The sequence below is a fragment of the Cupressus sempervirens genome, chromosome 10, assembly GCF_028749045.1.
Source record: "Cupressus sempervirens isolate cs-2001-9-10 chromosome 10, ASM2874904v1, whole genome shotgun sequence".
Classification (NCBI taxonomy): Eukaryota; Viridiplantae; Streptophyta; class Pinopsida; order Cupressales; family Cupressaceae; genus Cupressus; species Cupressus sempervirens.
Genome location: NC_143127.1, coordinates 280,323,697 through 280,347,981, shown reverse-complemented (window position 1 = coordinate 280,347,981; position 24,285 = coordinate 280,323,697). Strand labels below are relative to the sequence as shown.

Here is a 24,285-nt window from a genome sequence, read left to right as displayed (position 1 = left end):
GATTCTCCACAGGGTTCTGCTATATGGAATTTTATGTTAGAATGCAGGGAGGTTGTGACTAAGCACCTAACATGGTAGGTTGGTGATGGACAACAAACTAAATTCTAGGAGGATTCTTGGAATTGCTACAAAGTTGTTGGGGAGGAAAATGAAATTGCAGAGCTGAAATGGATAATGAAGTTACTTTGGGGTGAGAGAGTCGGTGATTACATGGAAAGGGTGCCATCTTCCTTTGGTGAGGCTTGGAAATGGAATGACGAGCAAGATCTAGATATACCTGCTCATCATAAAAAGACTTTGATTAATTTATTCAAGGCAAGATCAATGGTAAGATCAAACAAGGAGTACTAGCTTCTATGATGTGTGGAAAAGAATGGTATGTATTCAGTTAAGAACTTGAGATAGGCTATCAAATTTTGTCTCAAGGTTTATAGGAGGAGAACTGGCCTATAGGACTTTTTTCGAGAAAGGAAGCCTGCCAAAGTCAGGCCCTTTGCATGGCTGGCTACTAGGAGAAGGATCCTAACTGATGATAGGAGGAGAAAATTTGGTTTTTTGGGCCTGTCATGATGGTTGAAGAGACTATTGACCATCTACTATTGAATTGCAGATTTGGTACAGATGTTTGGAAGATGGTTCAAGGAAAGCTAGGATGGCATGTGCCCTTGCCTAACATCCTAAACGACTTATTCTATTGTTGGCCTTCTAAAATGCCCCATTCTATTTTCTCTTGCTTATGGAAAATATGCCCTTCCATCATAGCATGGGAATTGTGGAAGGAGCGAAATAGGCATATTTTTAAAGACTCCAAGGAATCTACGGAAAGATTTCATGCTAGGGTAAATTTGGCAATTGAGGAAGTGGTCAATGCTTCAGCACATAATTCATCTGCTGATTTTCCTTTCTCTAGGTCAGATCAATGGTGTCAATCACAATGGACAAGGCTGAGCTTCAGAAGGATGGATAGATGTCGCTGTGGAATGCAAAAGATGGACAAATCTACAGTGAAGTGGAAAGAACCAACAAAAGGCTGGATCAAGGTTAATTTTGATGGGGTGGCTCTAAGCAATGGAGGGGCCTTAGGTTTAGGGGTTATTTTCTAAGATCATCGGGGCAACAAGCTATGAAACTTCCTCAAGGATTAAACAATGTTGTGGAGGGGAGAACAACTCTAGTTCGGATTCAATTGGCTATCCAACTAGGCTTTAAATCTGTCCATTTGGAGGGGGACTCCTTAATCATAATCAAGGTCATTCAAAAGCAGGGGATTGAAGCCCAACACCTACAATCGATTATAAATGCTATCTCTGAGTCTCTGGGGAAGTTGGATGATCTTAAAATTTCTCATATTTGTAGAGAAGGAAATCAAGATGCTGACAAATTGTTGAAATGGGCGCTTTCTTTCCAAAATGTGGATGAATTCAAGCCCGAAGATTTTTGATTCATAAAGGCTGTTTTTTTTGTTAGAAGGCCACTTAAATAATTGCTCGGAGAATCTAGGATAGGAAGTTAATTTGATGATGCACGGCGGCAAGTTTGTTGTGGGGTGTAGGAGTAATGTTTGCAAGGAGTGATAAAGTATGTCATGGAAGGAGTGTTCAAGCAATGATGAAAGTGTAATTAATATATGCATTGACAACAAACTTTGCACGAGTGTTATTCTGATGCCACAGTCAAAAATAATCCACATAGATTATATGGCAGATTTGGTGTTGGCTTCCAACTTTATGTTTGTAGATGAGGGGTGGGAGTTGTCCTTTCATTAGAGCCAAGTGCATCATGTCAAAGACAAGCCTTTATGACTTGAAGGCTTAGTAGCCTTTAAAAAGTCGATTGTGGTTATGACTACATATTCTAAACTAGTAGAAGGTTAGGATTATGGAGGCGAATTTTTCGGTGTAGACTCGCTAATAGCAAAAAAGTGTTCTTGGTCTGGTAAAGAGAGAGAGGATGTTGGTACTCATCAAACCCAGGTTGCAATGACTAGTCAACATTCTCTTGGACCTATTGGGTGAGAAATTTCAAAATCATTGGCATTGGTGAATGCAAATTGATATTGTTTTCATGATCATCATTTGGGGCATGGAGTTAGGGGAAGAAGTGGAACCAGTGATTTGGGTGGTTGAATCTTTCTTTGAGAAAAGAATTAATGATTGGTTTGGATTCGGTCATTGAATAGGCATGGCCTGGAATAGGCACAAATATATCAAACTGTTTTGCAAATGAGCTAGATGCTAGAACTTATGGCATCATCCCTTTCATCAAGTGGCTGGGTGAGAATGATGATAAGGAAGATTATCTCGATAACCACTGGGATGCCTTGTGGAGACTTAAAATGGAACTCTAGAAATAGAAAGAGGGTGTAGCAGAGCATTTCCCGACTATGGTGCCAAGAAGACCTTGCTCGAGCCGGGGCATGAGGCTCAAATGACATTAAATCCTTGGGGGTTTTGTGGCGATTGATCATGACCAACAGTAAGTGAGGAACGCTGGGTGATTAGTTAGTTTTGAAAAGACTGATTTTGATACCCAAACTGCTATTCTAGAGAAGAGCTGGGATTAGTGGATAGGTTTTTGTAACAATCGAAGAGTGTCCACCTATTGAATAGGTTGAAGATGGTGCTTTTGTTATGGTGATTTGAAGATAGTTTACCAAGCGACATGGGACCAGCTATAGACTGCGCGTAGATCAAGTTACACCACGGACTTAACAAGGTTCAATGCTTGGTGAAATTGATTGTATTTTGACACATAATGTAATGTTTCATTGTTATATTTTATGTAAATGGTCATGCCTACAATAGTAGGAATATAATTAGTATTTAGTGAGATATAGTCTCGATGTGTTGAAGATAGGAGGATTAGGGGGTGGTGGTGGTGTCTTTCTTAAAATTGGAACTATGATGTAATTCTGTTTTTATATTAATAAAATATCTATATTACCAACCAAAACAAAAACACTCCCCTCTTGCAAATGAGTTGAGAAGTGTTTCTACTAACTCCTTAATGTTCCCAATGCAAGCCTATGGCCTTCCCAAAGCGTTTTGTGGTCTCCTTGATGCTCTTCTTCCCTGCTAGTTGCAAATCTATGGCTTCTCTTTTTTCTTCCTCTCTATCACTTTTCGTCTATTCTTCTCATACCAAGCAATTAGAAGACCTTTTAGGGTTTTAAAAAAATGGAATTCAAAAAGAAACGTTTAAAAAATCTTTTATTTTTTTTGTCTTTTAAGTGCCAAGTTTGGCACTGCTGTCGGCTGAGTTGAGCAACTCGGATTCGGCAAGTCTGGCATAACTCACCAGCTTGTCAAGTTGGGCAAGTCCTGCCTAAAACTTGCCGAGCCAAGCTGCCAAACCAGCAGAACTCAGCCATGTCAACCCAGGTCGCTGACTCAGACAACTTGCCTGACTCGCGGTGAGTTTGGATCTTTGATATATGTATACTGTACCTGTACTGAAGGAAAAAGAATTGTTATACAACCATATTTAGCTCTGGCTCCCATACCGAAATCAGCAACTTAGTGTATTTGGTAACAAACAACTACATAAGAGCTTTTCAATCAACGTTTTGGATCACAATCACATTACATGATCCATCATCACAGAAAGGAAAAATAATGTAGATTGCAGAAACAAGTCCTTACAAAAGAGGGAAGGAGATGATTGGAAATCAAGAATTCAAGGACAGAGGTTGAAAAAATAATCTCTGTGATTGTCACGAATCATTGATCATATTTTGTTCATGAAAATTTTGAAATTAGTAAAATTGATATATGTTTCTAGATTGGGAAGGAGAGGAGTGGAAATCAACAATTCAAGGTCAGAGGTCAAAAAAGTAATCACTGTGATTGTCATGAATCAATATTGATCAAATTTTGTTCATGAAAATCTTGAAACTAGTAATTTGATATACGTTTCTCGATTATATATATATATATATAGTCAACAATCATAATATACTTTATTCTACTCATTGTGACAAATGGTGCAAAATTTGTTTGATTGCAGCTCTTAATATCTTTGGAACATAATTGTTATATGATTATATAGAAAATAAAATCTATCTTGTATTGGATTTTATTTTTTTCCTTCAACAACTGTATTACTGTTTATAACATTATTTTCATTACAATTCACAATATATTTCTTTTGGCCAATTCTGGCAAATGGCACAATATGTTTTTGGTTTGCAGCTGTAAAACAAATTTGGGTGGTAGTTGCTAGAATATTAAGCAGAATGGATAATTTTGCAATTACATTACTTGAACATCATAATTTTGCAATTACAGGGTTACTTGAAGAATGGATAAAATGCTATCTGCAAGTGATGAAAATTGGAGAGATGCTAGAGCCAAGAAACTCTCTTTATGCGACTTACATAGATAGGATAAGGGGGGAACTAGCAAAACAACTCAATAAGATTGCATCTTCAAAAGAGAACAGCAATGAAAAAGATAGGTTCGTTGACATTTGGAGCTCACTATTCACTTAAAATGTAACCTTCAACTGAACTGTTGAAACAGTACTATAATGTAAAATCATTTTTTCTAGGAAAATTGTATCAATGTTTTTTAGTAGCACAAATGTCTCTTCATACTATACTAGAAAGCTTATGTTCCCTTCATGCAAGAATCAACAATGCAAATTGTCATCGATGTGCTCTCCTACATGAATAATGAAATCTGGAGTAGCAAAAAGTAAGAGAGATTATATAATTCATGATAAGACATCTGCGGTTCCAGAATAATCTGTCAAACAGAACAATTTTCCAACAGGTAATTTGGATTTTTTATGTAAGGTATAGCCTCTTCACTGATGAAGGGGCATTGGTATTAAAAAGACATAAGCTTTAGCTTTCATGTTTCATTTTTATCATCCAAAAACTTACATTTTGTCTGCCATTATTTTAATGTGAATATATTGGAACTCTTCTCCAAGCAATAGTCCTTGCTTGGCACATTCATAAAGTTATAGATATGAGTGCACTCGCTGATTTAATTTCAATCTTTGGATTTAGTTTTTTTTCCTTGAACTGTATTGCTGTTCATTACATTATTTTCATTACAATTCACAATATATTCCTTTTTGGCCAATTCTGGCAAACGGCACAGTATTTTTTTGGTTTGCAACTGTAAAACAAATTTGAGTAGTAGTTGCTAGAATATTGAGCAGAAAACAAAATCCATAAATTTCTAGCACATTCATTACTTGTACATCATAATTTTGCAAATGCAGGATTACTTGAAAAAGGGATAAAATGCTATTTGCAAGTGATGAGATGCTAGGGTCAAGAAACTCTCTTTATGCCAGCTACATAGATAGGATAAGGGGGAACTAGCAAAACAACTTAACAAGGTTGCATCTTCAAAAGAGAACAATGAAAAAGATAAGCTCATTGACATTTTGGAGTTCACTATTCACTTTAAAATGTAACCTTCAACTGAACTGTTGAAACAGTACTATAATATAATATCATTTTTTCTAGAAACATTGTATCAGTTTTTTATGAGTAACATAAATGTGTCTTCATATTATATTAGAAGGTTTATGTTACCTTAATACGAGAATCAACAATGCAAATCGTCATTGACGTGCTCACCTATATGAATAATGGAATCTGGAGTAGCAACAAAAAATAGAGGTTCTACAATTCATGATAAGATATCTGCTGTTCCAGAACAATTTTTTCAGCAGAGAATCCGGATTTTAATGTAAGGTATAGCCTCATCACCATTGAAGGAATATTGGTCAAAAGGGAAATTATAAGAGGTAAGCTTTCACGTTTCATCTTTGTCATCCAAAAACTTACATTTTGTCTGCCATCAATTTAATGTAATTTTATTACTGTGAATATATTGGAGCTCTTCTCCTCCAAGCAATGGTCCTTGTTTGGCTCATTCTTAAAGTTAAAGATATGAGTGCACTGGCTGATTTAATTTGCATTTTTTTTTCGGTGCTGTCCATTTCAGCAATCTTTTATAGATAGATAGATAGATAAAATATGCATTCGCTATCAGTTTTCACTAGAAATTAGTAAAAGATAATAATTTTCTTTTCATATTATTTCCTTGCTCCTAAAGCTTCAAACTATTTCTATAAGTAATCAAGGTCAATAATGGTATTTATCTATATTCAAATTTTTTCCGTTAACTTTGTATTATTAAATATATTTTCAATACAATAGCTTTCTAGTTGTGATTTACACAAACTTGCTACCTCTATAAAACAAATTAATTGGAAAAATGCATATATTAATAATTAGAAAATAATGTAAACCATAGTTACACCAGCCTGGGGACAATTTTCTGGGACAGCTGGATAGAGGGGCCTCAATTTGAGGAAGGCGAGTGGACGACGGCAGGGAACAAGAAGGGGGGGAGGGTTATTTGTATATGCTATGCAAATACTAATTATGAAAAGATGTATAACAATATAAGACATAAATATGAAGTATAAGTTCATCAAGATTGCTATTGCTAGTTTAGTTTTACATTGCACTGAACATTGAACAATGAACGATGAAAGAGATCTAAGTTCTAACTTCTATCAAATTACTTAAATTAAAATAATCAAAGATTGAAGATTCAAATAGCATCAAAGTATGAGTATCATTATCTCATCAATCATTCAATGGCATCATAAACTTAATTACATCAAATAGCAACAACCATGATATGATCACAATGTTCAATATTCAATGTTTCAAACTTCAAATGACAAATATGATAATATCCAAGTCTCAATTACAAACTATATAATCAAAAGACAAAATGTCAAGTATTAAAGGGCCAAGGGCTGCCAAAATGTAGTAGAGGCTGCCTAGAGGCCTCTAATCATCCATGTCAACTTGAGCCTCAAGCTCAATAACCTCATCCTCTGAACTCTCAACCTCTTCAAGTGTAAGAGTCATGAGAGGAATACCAATGAACCTTGCATCAGAAGTATATATATCCTCATCAACGTGAGGGCTCCTCTGGCTCTACATCTCATCATGTTGCAAGGCTCTCCTTGTACACACGTGTCTTGTGATCTTTGATACGTGAGGCACAATGTACAACCAATAGCTTCTCTTCTTTATCATAGGTAAGTGTGTTCTTCTTAAGAGAGTGGATGAAGCTATAAGTAGGCCAATTCCTCTCAGAAGCTGAAGAACTAGAATCATCATATAACATCATAACAATCAAATGACTAGTATGAGAATCAAAAAATTGAAATTGAAATTCATGACTAAAAAACTAAAATAAAAGTGAAATTGAAATTTAAAAGTGAAAAGTAAAGGTTCTAAAGTTGAAGAACATGAAGCTTGAGATAGGAGATAGATGGCTAGTGCGGTAGTTATTGATTTGGGTCCATGACAATTCCACCACAAAACTCTTGTGCCATTGTTTTTTTGTTGGCCTTTGCTCTAGCTGGATAGCTCGTAAGAGTAGCAAATTTGGTCCACTCGGTGTGATTCTTCCATGCTATCTCAATGTTATGCATCCTATCAATGCACTTGAAGAATCGTTCCTTCACTTGAAATTCAAATTTTAAAATCAATAAATTAACAAATTAAATATTCATAAGTGCAACTGTACTAACTTCTAACTTTCAAGTGCAAGTGTACTAAATTTGAAATTGATAATAGATTACATCATCATCATTCAGTGGTGTAACTCTCCCAAGCCTAGGCATGTATGACTTTGGATTCAATGCATAAGCACCCATATGTAAGGGAGTGTTGAGGTTGTCCCATCTACGCTGAATAATTGGTTGATTGTGCTCAGTGTAAAATGTTAAACTTGGGTCCCTCTTCCACACAATTGCCCTCATCTGGCCAAGCATAGCATCAAAGCACTTGTACACTTCTCCAAGAGTAGTTGCATTTGCATCCCCATCTTTGATGACATCGAAAATTGGAGTGATGAAAGAGAGAATATATTTTGCATCACTCCAAAATACATTGCTCTTCACAATCTCCTTCACCCTCAACCCTTGCTCTATCCTGGAACCATAACACCTATTCCACTCATTCGTCATAACCATGAGTTGTAATGGCTCTTGCAACTCAATCATTCTCTCCAAAAGAATGAAGTAGGATGCATATCGGGTCTCAACTTGTTTCAGGGATTCCTTCCTTGTGAAGCTCTTAAAAAGGGCATGTGATTTGTGGTGATTGTAGATAAACATCTGCACATCTCTAGCATCACTCGCTACTCCCTTAATTTGGGGAATCTTCCCCGTGTTATTTATTACATTGTTTATGCCATGCACCCAATATGGAGTCCACCAAATATGTCTGTAAGTTGTCTCAACAAGTCTCCATGTAGCTCTATACACAAGTGTCACATCTGCCACTACTTGGACCACATTTTGTGGCCCAACATCCTCAATAGCATCATGAAGTATATGAAATTGAAAACCAGCATGATTTTGATGCCCTAAACAATCAATAGCCTTTAGAATAAATGATCATTTTGTGCATGTAATGATGATATTGATGAGTGGTTGGTTCCTAATGTCCATCCACCCATCCATGATGATGATGCAACCATACTCCTCCTAAATAGGCCTCAAGTTCTCCTTCTCTAAAGCAATCTTGGCATACTCTTTATCCAAGATTGTAGTCAGCAATTTGTGCTCACCTAGTGGCACAGATGGCGGTCATCCTCCCCTCTCCACAAGTCGCATCATCTCCTTGTAATAATGAGAGTGTGTCACATGAAGAGGTATGCCACTGGAAAAAAGAAATGTACTAATGGCCTCCTTTATCTCATCTCTCAGGTGGGCATGAAATAAATCGGCAATGGGGTTACTTTCAATGACATCTTTATTTTCCCCTTGGTGAACTATGCTTCAAGCGTAGTGCTAGATGTAGAAGGACCTGAGGTTGCCCTTGCAAATGATATAGTCAGTCTCTGTTGTGGTCTACCTTTATGACTAGGAGTAGAAAAATGTGGTTGCCCTTGCTAAAGACTTTAAACATGTTTCCTACCAGTCAAGGTGGTAGGTACCTCAATGCCAAAGTCATCTAGACAACCCCAAAGATTGGTGAATTCAATTCTGCAATGCAATCTTTTTGATTTCATCAAAAACTTGCATGCACCTACACCTTTTGCTATCCAAAAGATGAAATGTGCATTCACTCTAGTGATGCTCCCAAACCATTCTATCTTACAAATGTTACATCCACTTCCTTGTACCACCACCTGCAGTTGTCTGTGTAGTTATCCTTGTTAAAAATTGTCTGAGATTTGGAGTCATAATTGCCCCTAGCCCAATTTGCCAAAAGAGTGGAGGGGCAGTCTATAGTTGGTGACCAAGTGGCCAATTATTTGTTGATTTTGAATCTATTTCTTCATTCTCTTTATCATGCTCAGCCTCAAGATTATAGTCTTCTTGGTTTCTATGAGAATGAGCATCTAAATCCATCTTATCATCATTGTGATTTAACCCACCTAAGAAATTACCTTGGGAGCTCTTTTTCACATTGCATCTCACAAAAGGAAAAAAATATATATAAAATAAATACATGCTTTCAACCTATGCCCTTCTTCAAAATCACTATTTTTTAAAAGTAAAATTTAAGTAACAAAAATTTGGAAATGAAATAAGAAACATTTACTAAAATCTAGAAATGAAATTCAAGTAAGAACTAAAAGCTACAAACTAGAAATAAAAAATAATGATCTTGACTTGAAAAATCAAAAAATAAAATTAAAAAACCATGAAAAACCCTACATTTTGCTTCACAAATCTATTGAACAAGCTGAAGATATTGCTTCTCTTCTTCTTGCTCTGTACTCCTTTTTGTCTTCAACACACTATCTTCATTTGAATAATCAGCCTTCTATGAGCTATTCACTCTTCTTCTTCTTGTTGCAAAAATTAGTAAACCATGGAATGAATAGAAATGAGAAAACAAAGAGATTTAATGGGATTTCATCTTCTAGATGGGGCCCACATACCTTAGGGTTAGCAAACATTAAAAAATATTATAGCAAAACTTTATAAACTTTTATTCGACATTCACTATCCTGATTGGTTGATACTGACATTTCCTTCATCGGCTTTCTTGGCAATAACTATCACTCCACTTATATTGTTTGTTTGGCTTCTTCTTAAGTTCCTTAATCTTCTGCTTTAGTTGTTTCATTTGCTTCATTGATTGACCGATGTTGGTACTTGACAAGCTTAGATTTTTGCTTAACTTCTTCTCATTTCTTTCATATATCAATTCACTTGTCTTCTTTACTTCATGTAATGATTAAACAACACATTATCTTGTCAATGACCAACTTATCAAGTGCCCATTGTAATTCCATGATACTTCTCTTCTCTTCTCAACAACTTGACTAGCTCACCTTGCTATCTCCTCTTTTCAAATCCTCTTTAATAATGAAATGATATGGCACTCTACACTATTAGCAAATGTCTTAACAGTAGGGTTTGGCATCAATAACAACATAACAATAGTTCCAATTGTGGTTTCCAACAAAGTTTGCAACAAAATATAAGGAATGGGTAGATAGGAAGAGAAGGGGTGTTCAATCTCAGGTTAGAGATCTAGTTTGGGTATATCTAAAGATGGACATATTAACTAAGGGCAAGCATACCGAACTTATGATGAGGAGATTTGGTCCTTGTAGGATACTTCATAAATAGGGGTTAAATGCATATGACCTTCAATTACCCTCTTACATTAGTCTCTTATTCTTTCAATGTTATGGACTTAAAACCCTATAAGCAATATGTGAATTGAGGTACAGATGTGGATGTACAATAAGGTGAATAACTAAACAAGGACTTCCCACCTCAAGAACCCCTAAAACTTGAGAAGATATTGGATACTAGGATTGTGAACAAAACAAGGGAAAATGCCTAAAAATAGTACTTAGTAAAATGGCATTGACTTCCAAAGGAAGATACAGTTTGGATGGATCAAGTAGAGATCAAGAAGCATAGAACTAGTTTAGAAGATCTTATCTCAAGTAGGCTTGATATAAAGTCACCTAGGGAATATAGTGCAAGAGCACCCTATGATCCTGATGCAAAAACTTGAAGACTCATGTTATGTCAAGAGAAAATAATGTAAATAGCATAGGAATTTCATTATGGTCCTTGTGACCAAATTTTTAATGTAATAAGATCTACATGTAAAGTCATTTCCATGTTTGGCATTGATAAGCCAACATGGTTGAACTTGGTCAAGTAATTACTGGGATGATAGAAAAGTTGGATTTGATGTTTTTGGTTGATTTTGGTTCAATTAGAAGTGATTTTGGTGAAGTCCTGGGTGATAGGAACAAAATTTGCAAAATTTGCAATGCTATCAAAATGGCATTTGACCATATTTGTTACAACTTCGAAAACTTTCCAAAAATGGGTGCCAAACCACCTCCAACAATTAGATAATTTGAAATTTTATTGTATGGGATGTATTTGGTTTATTTATGGCCTCTCTGATCAATTGGAGGTAAAATATGTAAAATTTGTGTGAAGAAGCAATAAGAAGAAATTGAATTTTTTTGCATTTTTATGTTCTCAAGTATGTTACTTTGTGACTTGGATTGATCTAACTATAAAACCTATTAAATTCATAGATGTGTGAACTAGGATCAATATAGTCTTTGTCTAATTGAATTTGGTGACTAATTAAAGGAGAAACATTCAAAATATTTAGATTGGGTATGAAACCCTCACTATCTTAGGGGTTTCACACAAAATTTGACCTCCTTTGCAAACTTTCCATGGAAAATTAATAGTCATTTGGGGGGATGTAAGGGGAGGATGTATTTTATCAAATTCCAAAAGATCTAGGCAAAAAAACTTTGTTTGTGTTGCAAACAAGGAAGCCTTATTCAAGTATTTCAATGTGTTTGACCAATTCGAGAGAGCAAATTATTGAATAAACAAGTAGGGGGGTGGATATATTTGATATAAGGGTAGAATTGGTGTTTATAAGGTGTGGAAACACTTTTGGAATTACTACTTTGGTTGGATCAAGCCATTGAGGGGACTTTCTTTGTAATACAAGCCTAATTATGTCTAACTGGCCTAATAGACCTAGTAATTGGTTAGGCAATCATAAGGAGGAGTTGGGACCTAAAACTTTGAAATCTTACAAAACTTCCAAAAGGGTAAATGAAACCTTAGTTATTTGGAGAGTCCTTTGGAATATTGGAGTGATAAGTTGAAAATGCCTATTAGGTTGACCTGATTGCCAATTAGGCCCTTCTGAGCCAAGTATAATAGAATGAACATAGACCTTTTAAAGTCATTTTAAAATGGGTTGGTGTTGGTATAGTGAAATTATAGAAGGTATCTTGATCCACTTCCCTCAATTTAAGATACATTTGGAGACTTGGAAGGAACCCTGGTCTAAGAGGAGTTAGGATTAGTGAGATATGTTTCGATCTTGTCACACAACTTATGCATGAATTATTTGAAGCCTATGCAAAGGACTTATTAAACCTATACTAATAATCAGAAAAGGGTATAGTGGTTGTTCTAAAGGAGAGATAAGGTTCTATTGTGGAGAGTAACAAAGCCACAATAGAGAGCAACTAAGAAATATACTGGAGTACTTGAGCCACAAACAGAGCACCCTGAGAAGAATGTGGAGCCCCTACTAAGTGATGATAATGTTGAAGAAAGAAGGACCAAGCCTTTTTTAGAAAAGTATGTCAGAAGGCACCATTTGCAAAATCAAATAATTGGAGACAAAATTATTGGAGTCATGACAAGACGCAAGTGAAGAGATAATACATGTTTTATTTCTGAGTTTTATCCAAGAACTATAAAAGATGCACTTGAAGATGAATATTGGATTAATTCAATGAATGAAGAGATAGATTAGATTGAGAAGAACAACACATGGACATTGATATTGAGACCCAGAGACAAGAATGTGATTGGAACAACGTGGATTTTCACAAACAAGTTGAAAGAGAAAGGAGAAGTTGTAAGAAACAAGGCCAAACTTGTGTGTAAAGGTTATGCACAAGAAGGAATTGACTATGGAGAAACATTTTCACCCATTGCAAGATTGGAAAGAGTGAGAACAGTATTGACACAGGCCACATACAAGATATTCAAGGTCTACTGGATGGACGTCAACTCTGCATTTTTTAATGGAATTATGGAAGAAGAGGTCTACATTGATCAACCTAAAGGATTTGTGGATAAAAAATAGAAATGTGTGGTATGTAAACTGAACAAAGCTTTTTATGGATTGAGGCAAGCACTAAGAGCATGGTATGAAAGATTACATTCCTTTTTTATCAAAATTAGTTTTGTCAAAAGTAGTGATAATAGTAACTTATACTTGAAGAGTAAAGCTGAAAAAAAGGTATTAATATTAGAAATATTTGTAGATGACATAATATTTAGAGGAGATGAATTGTTGTGCAAGTCATTTGTTGATCAGATGGAGTAAGGAATTTGAAATTTCTATGTTTGGTGAGATAAAGTTCTTTATTCATTTATAATTTCATCAAGAAAAAGGAGGAATATATGTTACTTTGTCCAAATACATCAAGGAGATACTAAGAACATTTGGCATGGATGAGTCAAGACTAGTTGGCACCCCTATGGTCACTGGATGTGATTTGTCTAAGAAAGAAAAATCTATAGAAGTGAATAAGACATTGTACAAATCTATGATTGGAAAGCTGTAATATGTAGCTCGTAGCAGACCTGATATTACACATGTAGTTGGGATAGTATAAATATTTTCAGTCAATCCTAAAGAGACATATATGAGTATAGCAAAAATAATATTCGTATATTTGAAGGGAGCTAAAGAATATGGCTTATGGTACAATAAAGGAGGAGATTTTAAGCTAAGAGTGTACATTGATGTTGATTGTGCAGGCAATTTTGATGACAAAAAGAGTACTAATGATGGAGATTTCATTTTAGGAGAAATATTGGTAGCATGGATAAGCAAGAAATAGAGATGTATCTCTCAGTCCATTGTTGAAGTTGAGTATGTAGTTGCTCCAATAAATTGTTTAAACATTGTGTGGATCAAACTGTTGGAAGGTATGCAATAGGAAGTCATATAACCTATTACTATCTATTTTGACAATATTAGCGTTATTCATATATCAAAGAACCTTGTGATGTATGCAAAAACAAAGCACATATCTATCAAGTATCACTAGTTGAGAGATGAAGTTTGGGAAAAACAACTCAAATTAGAGTATGTGAAGTCCAAGGATAAAATAGAAGATATATTCACAAAGTCATTTCATATGGATGCTTTTGAGTATCTAAGAGGTAAATTAGGGGTCCTTCCCCTATGCAATGTTCACTAAGTGAAGGTGTATGTTGCATCAATTCATGGATGATAAGAATATCTTTATGGAGTTGATGCATGTATTCACTCTTTAGGAACTATCCTAGAGTTGTAAAAATAAATGTAGTGCAGAATATTTAATTAGCACATGGAAGGTATAAGGTTTTATAAGTTTCTCATTGAAGCGTATAGTTAACTTTGGCATTGTTTTCAAAGAGGAGGGAGAGTAATGAAGGTAGCAATCAAGGGGGAGAGATCAAGTAAAACAAGGGAGAATTTGTGTGTGTATGACACCAATTGAGGAATCCATAAAGGATGCATGAAGATGATTATTTTCATTAAAGGGGACATAACATGATGTATACCCAAAGAGGGATAATATGAAGACGGTGTTGAATAGTGAAGTTTACCCCTTACGAGCACAGGGAGCATATTTTAATGTCCCCACTATTAGGGTTGATTTGAAATACTAATACCTTCAAAATAAATGTTAGATTTAAATAATAAAAATTATAGATATATTATTCTTGCCATAGTTTTGACCATTATCTTATTCTCATCTAGCCATTTATACAAGGTTACTCATCTCTCACACTGACACAATAGCCATTTATATAGGTGAGCAATGTCCTTATATTGGCACTATGGGTTCTAAATCATTTTGTAAGAAATTTATGTAGTTAATAATTAATTAACTTATATTCATAAATATAAATAAATTCATAAACATAATTAAATAAATATAACCTATAAATATACCTTTCTTATCTTCTTTTTTTGGTCTATGTGGCTCTATCCTTAGTCGGCCCTTCAATGAATTATTCCTTCTAGATTATCTAAACTCTTTATTTACTTTCCAAAACTCTTCATTTTCTAATTATAAGGAAAGGAAAATATACACTTTTTCATTTCTTCTTTTTCAAGAGTCACAATCTTTCATAGTACAAATCCTTTGAAAAGTCACAACACTTCATAGTTATAAGCCTTTCGAAAAGTCATAACACTTCATAATTAAAATCTTTTGGAAAAATCTCAATACTTTATAATCACAATATTTTTGAAGAGTCACAACTTTTCATAATTATGACCCTTTCGAAGGTTCACATCCTTTCAATATCATTCATACTTTTTCAAAAAACGTCACTTCCTTATTTTCTTCATGATATTACTTTCCTCTTCCATTTTTCCTTTTTTCTTCTCTCTAAAATAAACTCTCCCCACTTTTATATCTTATTTTTAAGAAGTTGTGTCTATTTGTTAAACATCTCTTGACTTTTCATTAGATTTAGTTAATTTATATTATTCTATGGTATATTATTTATTTACTTACATATTTGTGTTTATTTTATTTATTATTAAATTCAATTTAGAAAATTAACATACTTTCTACAATATTGTCTCTTGTATTTAATTTTATTTCTTTCTTTACTTATTAAAATTTAATTTTTTTAAAATTATTTAAAATATCATACTAAATATTATTTTATTAATAATATAGATTAAATTATTATTATTTCCTTGTTTTATATTTTAGTATTAGTTTTAATATATCTTTATTATTTATTTAATAATATTGTATTATCTAATTATTAGTAAAATTCTATCTTGAAATGGGGATATGACACATATTGAGTAGTTGTACATCGAGAAAGAGTACTTGATGCATAGCAAAGAACCTGATGAAGTCAAAGCTAAAGATGTTTATCTTGGTTTGATGGTTTGTTTCATAATGTAATAATATGTAATAATGTGTTTCAATCAATGCCAAAGGGGGAGATTCTTAGCCCTGACTAATAATGTTGTTAATGTTTGTGAAAGAGTTATATTAGTTGTTAAATTGCCATTGATGTCAATCTTGATTGGTGAGACATTATGCTAATTCAAAAGAGTGTCATATCATTTTATTGATAAATAGGATTTGAATGATGAATAGGATTTGAAGAAAGTCTGATAAAAGTGTGGATTTCAATGGGCACTTGATGACTTAGACTTTCATAGTATAATGTTAATTTGATTATTTTACATGATTTGATTTAGTGTTGAGATCACATATAAGAAAGTTATGAAGTGAGAAGACAAAGAGATAGCATGTTGCACTGAGCTGGACACTGTGGTCTATGAATGAAGAACTTTGTGGTCACCAACCTATTATAGTTGTAACCGAGCACATGTAAAGTAAATGAAGGAGGACGAGTATTAATCAACTAAGGACAATGTTAACCAAGCTTAGTATTAACCAAGTGAAGTGCAGTGTTAATCGAGCAAGGGAAAGAAGAACAATTTGGACAGAATTGATTTGGAGGTCAACAGTTGATGAAAATATGGATTAATCAAGAATATTCAAAGATAAGGATGAAGTTAGTTACGAGATCTATGGTTAGAGAAATTGAAAGAGGATTCGATGAAGGAGATTTAATGATTTGAAATGAAGCACAAAGTTCAGGGTGATGGTGTGATAACTAAGTGTCTAGATTCAATGAATCTAAGTTGGATGAAGATCAAATGATTGTGGTTAAGCAAAAAAATATAGAAGAATCTAGTGAAGTGACAATAAGTTGTCTATTTAAGGGATGGACAAGATGTGCATTTTTGTTGATCAAGTTATGTGTGAAGAAGAAGATAGAAGGTGAAATCAAGAAGCAAAGCATTGTGAGATCTAGCAAGTGAAGTGCAAAGTTGATTTGTATGTGAGTGGATCAGTCAAAAGGATGGAAGAGGATGAATAGAGGAGAATGAATGAGATAAATAAAGATCTGATCAAGAAAAGGTAGTTCCTATTTCAAAAAAAATCTCTTATTGTTACTCTCTAATCTTTGTAGAAAACAATCTCTTAACCAAGTGGACTTAATTGTCTTATTTGTAAATGCAATTTCATGGTGTCACTCTTTGAATGCTTGTAAGTCCTTTAGAGAAGGCCACTCATATTGAGCAGTAATAAGGTCTAGATGATATTTGGTGTAAATCCTCTAACAAGGTCACATCAACAATTTTTAAAAGCTCACTTTAAAAGAGTGAAAATTTTGGGTTGTCAGTCCTAGGTGGTTTTTCCCTTTACAGAGTTTCCATGTTAAATACTTGTGTCAAAATGTGTGGATGTTGATTTTTTTGCATGTTTATTTCATGTATATCATTTATTGTTGTAAGTCATTATACACATTAAGTTTACTCAAATAATTTGTAAAGAAAGTGAACAATTATATTGTGAAGTTTAAATAAATTGATATTGTGAAGTTTGATTAGTTTACCAAGCTTGTGATTGGGAAGTTGAAAGTGTTAAGTTTCTAGAAAAGTTTTTAAAGGGCCTATAGGATAATTGGTTAAAATTGATTCACCCCTTCCCCCCTCCTAGTTATCTGATAATTAGTATCAAAACCAAGTGCTCGAAGCACAAAATTTGAAGGGACTTGAGTTAAAGATTTAAAGACATATAAAAGAGAGGTTCCTAAGCTAAACAAAGATAACTTTTCATCATGCAAAAGTAGGATGATATTGTACCTATAAGGAAATAGAGATTATGCATTATACTATCTAGACAACTAATATGCACATCCAACCCCTCCTATGATAGTTCTGATACAAGAGCATCTAGAGGTATAAGGGAAATCTTGTGTCACCCAAAAAATGTACTTAGAATAGTTTCTGTTTCATGTTTTTTCACTTCTGGATACCCATTTGGGTCAAATAAAGGTTCCAACTCTCTCAGTTCCACTATCAGTGTTTTAGGATAGAGTATTTGAACACCTTGGGATACGTGTAAATGCAAAAAAAAAGGACTATATAATTGAGCAATAATTTTGGTGAATTAGAGGGTGTAAATTGGCTAGATGAATGTAATTGTAATTTAGAGCATTCCAGAAAAAGAATCAGGTCAAAAGACCCCACAGTTTGAAAGTTATTGCAATTTTTCAGTTTCTGGGGTCCTCTTAAGAATGCTTCAAAGTCAGGTTGGGGGCATTAAATGACCTCGAACAAGGCCAACAAAATGGGGGAGGAGCAAAGCTTGCTCATAGGGCTATAGAGCGCTTCGAGAGCTTTTCGAAAATGTAAACGGTTCGTTAATCAGAGCTACGATTCAAAAGTTATGCCTCTCGAAAGTTTGGTTATCGTTTCTGGATTCTTCTAGTTTTGCACCAACTTCTAACGTAGCTTCTGGAGCCTTCTATTTGGTTGGTGGATGCCAACTAGCACTTTCTAGAATGTATTCCTAATCCTTAACCTTTTGGGGTCTATTTAAGGACATTTCTGGCATTGTAAAAGGTAGTTCAGAGTGGAGTTTGAGAGAAGGTACACTAGTACAAAAATAACAATATATGATTAAATAAACTACTAAAAATTGAAGATATATGACTGATTTTGATCATGTGACCAATAGTAGTTTATTGCCAAACATTTATCTCCCAACCAAATTTATGACCAAACTATTTTAATCATTTATTAGGTCATTGATTTAGTCATTTATTGTTGTTACTTGGTAGTTTATATGGTAGTTTATCTAGTAACTTTGGTAGTTTATTTGGTAATATATTTGGTAGTCTTTTGGGTAGTTTATATGGTAGTATATTTGGTAGTTGATTTGGTAGTTGATTTAGTACTTTTTTGGGTAGTATATATGGTAGTATATTTGGTAGTTTATTTAATAGTATTTTTGGTAGTTTATATGGTAGTATATGTGGCATTATTTGGTAATTTATTTAATCATTAATTTAATCATATTAGGGTACAATGGAATTGAACCACCACCCTCCTACTTGAAAAATAGGTGCTCTTCCATTGAGCTAGTATCCTTTAAAGAATAGTGACGTTATTAAATACATAATATAAAGATCAAGGAAATGTTTTTATTGTCCAATTCATTACATGTGGCTTATTCCCCTTATTATAATAAAATTGTGGAACAAAAACAGAATTATCTTTATTTGTGCAAAAGAGAAAACTAAGTCTAAAAAATTTGGATGACAATTTACTTTGAAAAGAAGTGTGATTTTTTCATATATAAATTTATATATTAATACTTGACATATTCAACTTGTAATAAAGAACTTACATTATTTCAAATGTAATTAATTGGTAACAATTAGAATTAAATTGTATGGAATAAATGATTAATAACTCATGATTTGAATTGTCATAAGTAAATAATTTATTTAACATCCTAACTCTTGATATAATAACTACAGATTTCACTTTCACTTTTGAAATAGAAATAATTTATTTCACCTTCTATGTATTTAAGTAGAAGCAACTCTAAATCTTAAATTCCTTTTATCTTTACAAAGTTAATTACTAGTAAAATATACCAAATTTCTATCTATTGAAATGTCATAATATTTACTTTTAATATTATAGTGTAGAAAAGAACACATGTTAGGTTAATACTAACATTATAGTTTTATTTCTTAACTCTCAACAATATATGTGTAATAAATGATTTTATTATAAAGAAAATATACAAATACAATATATAGATATAGGTTGTTGGTTATTGCACAAAACAATTTTTTGTTCTATTTTAATGACACCAAGACATTTGTTGAAATAGAAACATCTATATTATTTCTTAGTTGATTTTATAATCTAGAATAAAATGACAATGTAAAAAGGTATTTATTTTAATTTCATCTTAGTATATGTATTAGTATACAATAAATTAAAGATTTATTCTAATTGAATAAGATGATGGCATAGGAATTTTTCTAGAAATCTAAGATAAAATATAATAGAATTAAAGAAGACTTATTCTGATTGAATCAAATGATCAAATAGAAACCTTTCTATTACCAAATTTAAAAGAAAATATAATAGACTTAAAGTAAAGATTTATTCTAATTGAATCAAATGATCAAATAGAAACCTTTCTATTACCAAATCTAAGATAAAATATAATATAATTAAAGATTTATTCTAATTGAATTAGGTGATGAAATAGAAACCTTTCTATTACCATTTCTAAGATAGAAAACATAATAGAATTAACCTTCTTAATTCATATAGAATTTAATGGTAGAACCCCTCTTCATAAGTTTTGTTTTCTTTTGTATAGAAGCTTGTTATTGGTTTATTGGCTATCATTTAACATTTTTAAAAAAAAAAAATCAATTTACTTCTGCAAATGCACTGGTAAAGGAAAAAAAAGGTGATGAAATCATCAAACTTATATTTCATTTATGTTTCAATCTAAGTTTCATTTTTTTCTTTCATTGAAGCAGTTGAGGTAATATAATATAGTTTATAAGAAATGATTATAATAGTAAAACTCTTCCATCTATTGTAGGATCAATAGTCTGATCATTTTCTATTTTCTCTAATTGAAACAGTTTATCAAAGCATGGGAGAAGCCTCTAGTGTAGACTACAGAGGATGACTTGTGCAATGAACAATATCTAATTGGTGGAGGCTTATAATCTGAAAGAGATAGATCTACTTTATAATTAGAAAGAGATAGATCTACTTTAATATAAGATTGTTATTTTATTATTTTGAAAATGAAACATTCATTTAGCTTCTTACAATACACACATCACTCTAGCTATAAGGATTATACTATTTTCAAGAAGTAATATAATATTACTATTTATTTTTTTATAAATTATCTACCTAAAATAATACTGAAGTTATCTTCTTGAAATCATGCTGTGTATTCCACTTCTTTCAATTAAATCTATCTTTAATGTTTGAAAATTCAGACAATTCGAATGAGTTTTTGTAGAAGTATTGAATATTCAATAAGCATTAAAATAACAGAAGATCGATACCCCTCAGAATATTTTAGAGATGCATTTGAAGCATCAATATGAGTTTCCCTCATTGGTGAAATTAGGTTAAATATTGAGGTACAAACTGATATTATATAATATAATCTAGCATCTAGATCTTCGCTCTCTTTTTTCCACATGCAAGAATGACAGTTGAATATGTTGTTAAAATTCTAATGATTACTACTCAAATGCATTACACTCATTGCTACAATTTATTTGACACCTTGTACGTGAGTATTGGGGATCCTAGTTAAAATAGAGTATAAAAGAATTACATGATATCCATGTAGCTAATACTGTACTGCTACACTAGTTATATAAATTATGTTGGGAAATATCCCTATCACATTGGTGTATGGATTAATTAACGATAAAAATTGAGTTATTGAATCCCAAAAGCTACAATAGTTTAATGAAGTGGTACCATTGTGACTAACACCAAAGATATGCCTACAGAACTAGAGGATTATAAGTCATCGTCACTCAAAATTAGTCATATTTGATCATTCTACTGATGTGGTAGTAACTTCTACTCTTTTCCAATAGAGCTTTGTAGCTTAGAAATCACAACAAAAATCAATTAAAAAGTTGGCCAACAAAGATCCACTTAAAGTCAATGATGATGTAAACAATACTAATGAACTTACCGATGGATTTTAAAAAAAAAATATCCTCTACTATACCTGCATGAGGAGGTCAATGTTTAGTTTTAAGACTCGAGATTCAAAAAGATAGGAGTTCAGAGAGCATTGTTGTAGTAGCCTATGAGAGAACCTGTACATTTTCCTAGTACATTTGGGAGAATAAAAGAAATAGTATCATACGTCACATGGAGAAATTGGATTATACAGTAGGGCTTGGAGTCACCATCTTTAAACTCTCACCAGAGCTTCATCTTTTTAAACATCAATGGCAACTCAAACAATTTGCATGGCCCTAGATATAGTTTGTGTGGGCCAAGTAGCACAAGACTTTCCACTATTTTGGCATCTATATGTGGGGAGAGTATTGCAAAGATAGTACTTTCTTTCTTCTATAGATACAGATAATCATGTATGTGTTGTAGAAAGTTGGAAGCAACTACAGGAATAGTCTCTAAAGCACCAAGAAAATGTACAACTTATCTCAAAATCTATGTTTGAGTTTCTAGAAGAGAACTTACCCCAACAGAGTGCCTATATCGTAGACATCACAAAAAAATCAACTAAAAATATAGAGTCTACAACCTTGAAAACAAATTCAACGACAGAGTCTATAATTACTGGAGTGGAGGGGTTTTAAGGTGACTATGGAGGAATTGAATTTGGTAATGAGTAGGCCTCATTAGTTGAGGCATTTAAACGTATGGATGATGCCTTTAGTGGAGGTTTGGATTCATCTAAATTTGTAGCAACTATAGAAGCTACTAGCACAAAAGAGCTTGGAGGAGTTGAATTTCTAGAGAATGGGAAATGAAATCAAAAACATCATTTGGACCAACTCTTCCTCCTGAGGAAGCTTTGACTGTAGGGAAACATCTGCAAACAAAGTTCCTCTGCTATGCCTACATGAGGTCCATGTCAAGTTTAAAGACTCAATACTCTGAATGATAGGAGTTCGGGATACATTGTTCTGGCAACTCAAACAATTTTGATGAAGAAAGATGGAATCAACTAGAAGAGCAGTCTCTTGAGCACCGAGAAAATGCACAAGTTATCTCACAACCTATGTTTGAGTCTTGCAAGTGGATTTAAAAAGAACAAAAAGTTTCCATCTGATGTTACACTAGCTCTTACTAAGATGGAAGTTACACCACTGAAAACATGTTCAACAATAGAGTCAACATTTGTTGGAGTGGAGGGATTTGAAAGAGATTTTTGAGGACTTGAATTTTCTTCTTCTCAACATCAATTGAAATCTATACAATAAAACAACTTAATAAACAGCTAACTCCAATCTGTGGATATAAAATAATTTGGATACAAGTCTTAAATTTATGGCTTCCCTTTAGAATTCAAAATGATTTTATTAGATGCATCAAGATTTAGGAATTTCATGATAGTAACCTTTTGATGTTTGTGACTTTAGATAACTTCACTTTAATAAGTAGAGTTTTTTCATAAATATCACTACATGAAACACCTCAGATATGTCCCCTACTATGTTATGATCCCATGGTTTAATATTTCTTTTTCTTTATAAATTTATATATTTTTCTTAAATTGCAAGAAAAATACCTCGAGATGGAGTTTAAGGGTGCCTGCATCAAACATTTCTGATATAGGACCTAATGGGCTGACAGGCGATGGCTTTTCATGGTGCAAGTATGGACAAAAGGATATTCTTGGGTCCTAGTATCCTTAGTATTACTACTCTACTCATCTTCTCTACACAAGCTACTTATACATAGTTCAATATAACCAAATGAGGCTCATGTCTAAACTAGTTTTAAATAGGTGTTGAATTGCAGAAGCTATTACAGATGCACCCATTAAAATTGATATGGGTTTCTGGGCCAAAACATAAGTACAGGGGCCAATGATGACCCTACATTCTTGATGTAATATACATTGGTGCTCACCGCTGCCAAATTAATCCCCAAATCCTTGAGATCAATAATTTATATGGGCATCCTCAAATTGGTTCCACCAACATTCCCACGCTTCCAACCACTCTCATCTTTGGTGGTTCACTGCCTGAACCTTCTACAGGGCATGTATTGTTGTCTGCTATTACTGGGGATGCTTCAGGAAGAGACCTCATTGTTTACATAAAGGAAACTAACAAGGATTGTGATTTTGGAAAACCTACAATATTCCAATACAACCCTGACCTAGTTGAAATGACACATGGAAATCCAATAGAAATCCCAATGGACTAATATAGTTTTTCAGGTGGAGTGAAACAAAATATAAACATAAATACTACAAACATACCTCTTTCTTTGTTTAGGGAAGAGAAGAATCTGATTGATTTCCTTCCTCAACAGGGTCCTTCATGTAGTGAGGGAGAACCCAACTTTGTGTCCTTTAGGCCTTCTATGGTATCTAAATCAAGATTTATGGATATGATGGATTTGGGGCAGGTGTGAGCCCTCATCTATAGGCCTCAAAATCTTAATTCATAGATATTGTGTCAGGGGAGACATCTTCTTCCTCTCTACTTGACCTAGACACCATATCTACATGGTAAATCTGGATGTCGTAGTCCATTTTAGTGACATGATTTCCTTCTAGGAGCACCTATTAATCTCTTCTGCCAACCTTTCACAAT

The 24,285-nt window shown here is 33.4% G+C and overlaps 2 protein-coding genes across 3 annotated transcripts in view; one reads left to right on the top strand and one right to left on the bottom strand.

The window, feature by feature from the left end:
- Positions 1-4,863, top strand: part of MPS1 (multipolar spindle 1) — a 286,168-nt gene extending 281,305 nt beyond the window's left edge. For both annotated transcript variants that reach the window (XM_089805387.1, XM_089805386.1), the window contains one exon: positions 4,287-4,863. In XM_089805387.1, the coding sequence (XP_089661513.1) occupies positions 4,287-4,489 (203 nt within the window). In that variant the 3' untranslated portion in view covers positions 4,490-4,863. The remainder of the gene's footprint in view (positions 1-4,286) is intronic.
- A 2,739-nt stretch (positions 4,864-7,602) lies between these two features.
- On the bottom strand, positions 7,603-23,775 carry LOC149533742 (uncharacterized). Its single transcript, XM_089805906.1, has 2 exons — positions 23,715-23,775; positions 7,603-8,417 (listed from the first exon to the last, which is right to left on the bottom strand). Exons 1-2 carry the CDS (start codon positions 23,773-23,775, stop codon positions 7,603-7,605), a joined length of 876 nt encoding a protein of 291 aa, XP_089662032.1.
- Positions 23,776-24,285: the final 510 nt, after the last annotated feature.

What these genes read in the sequence shown, in the direction of transcription:
- LOC149533742 (XM_089805906.1), bottom strand. Translation starts at nt 23,775, where the DNA reads ATGAGGTCTCTTCCTGAAGCATCCCCAGTAATAGCAGACAACAATACA. An exon ending in CAATACATGCCCTGTAGAAG is followed by an intron (nt 8,418 to 23,714) that starts GTTCAGGCAGTG and finishes TTGATTGTTTAG; the next exon opens with GGCATCAAAATCATGCTGGT.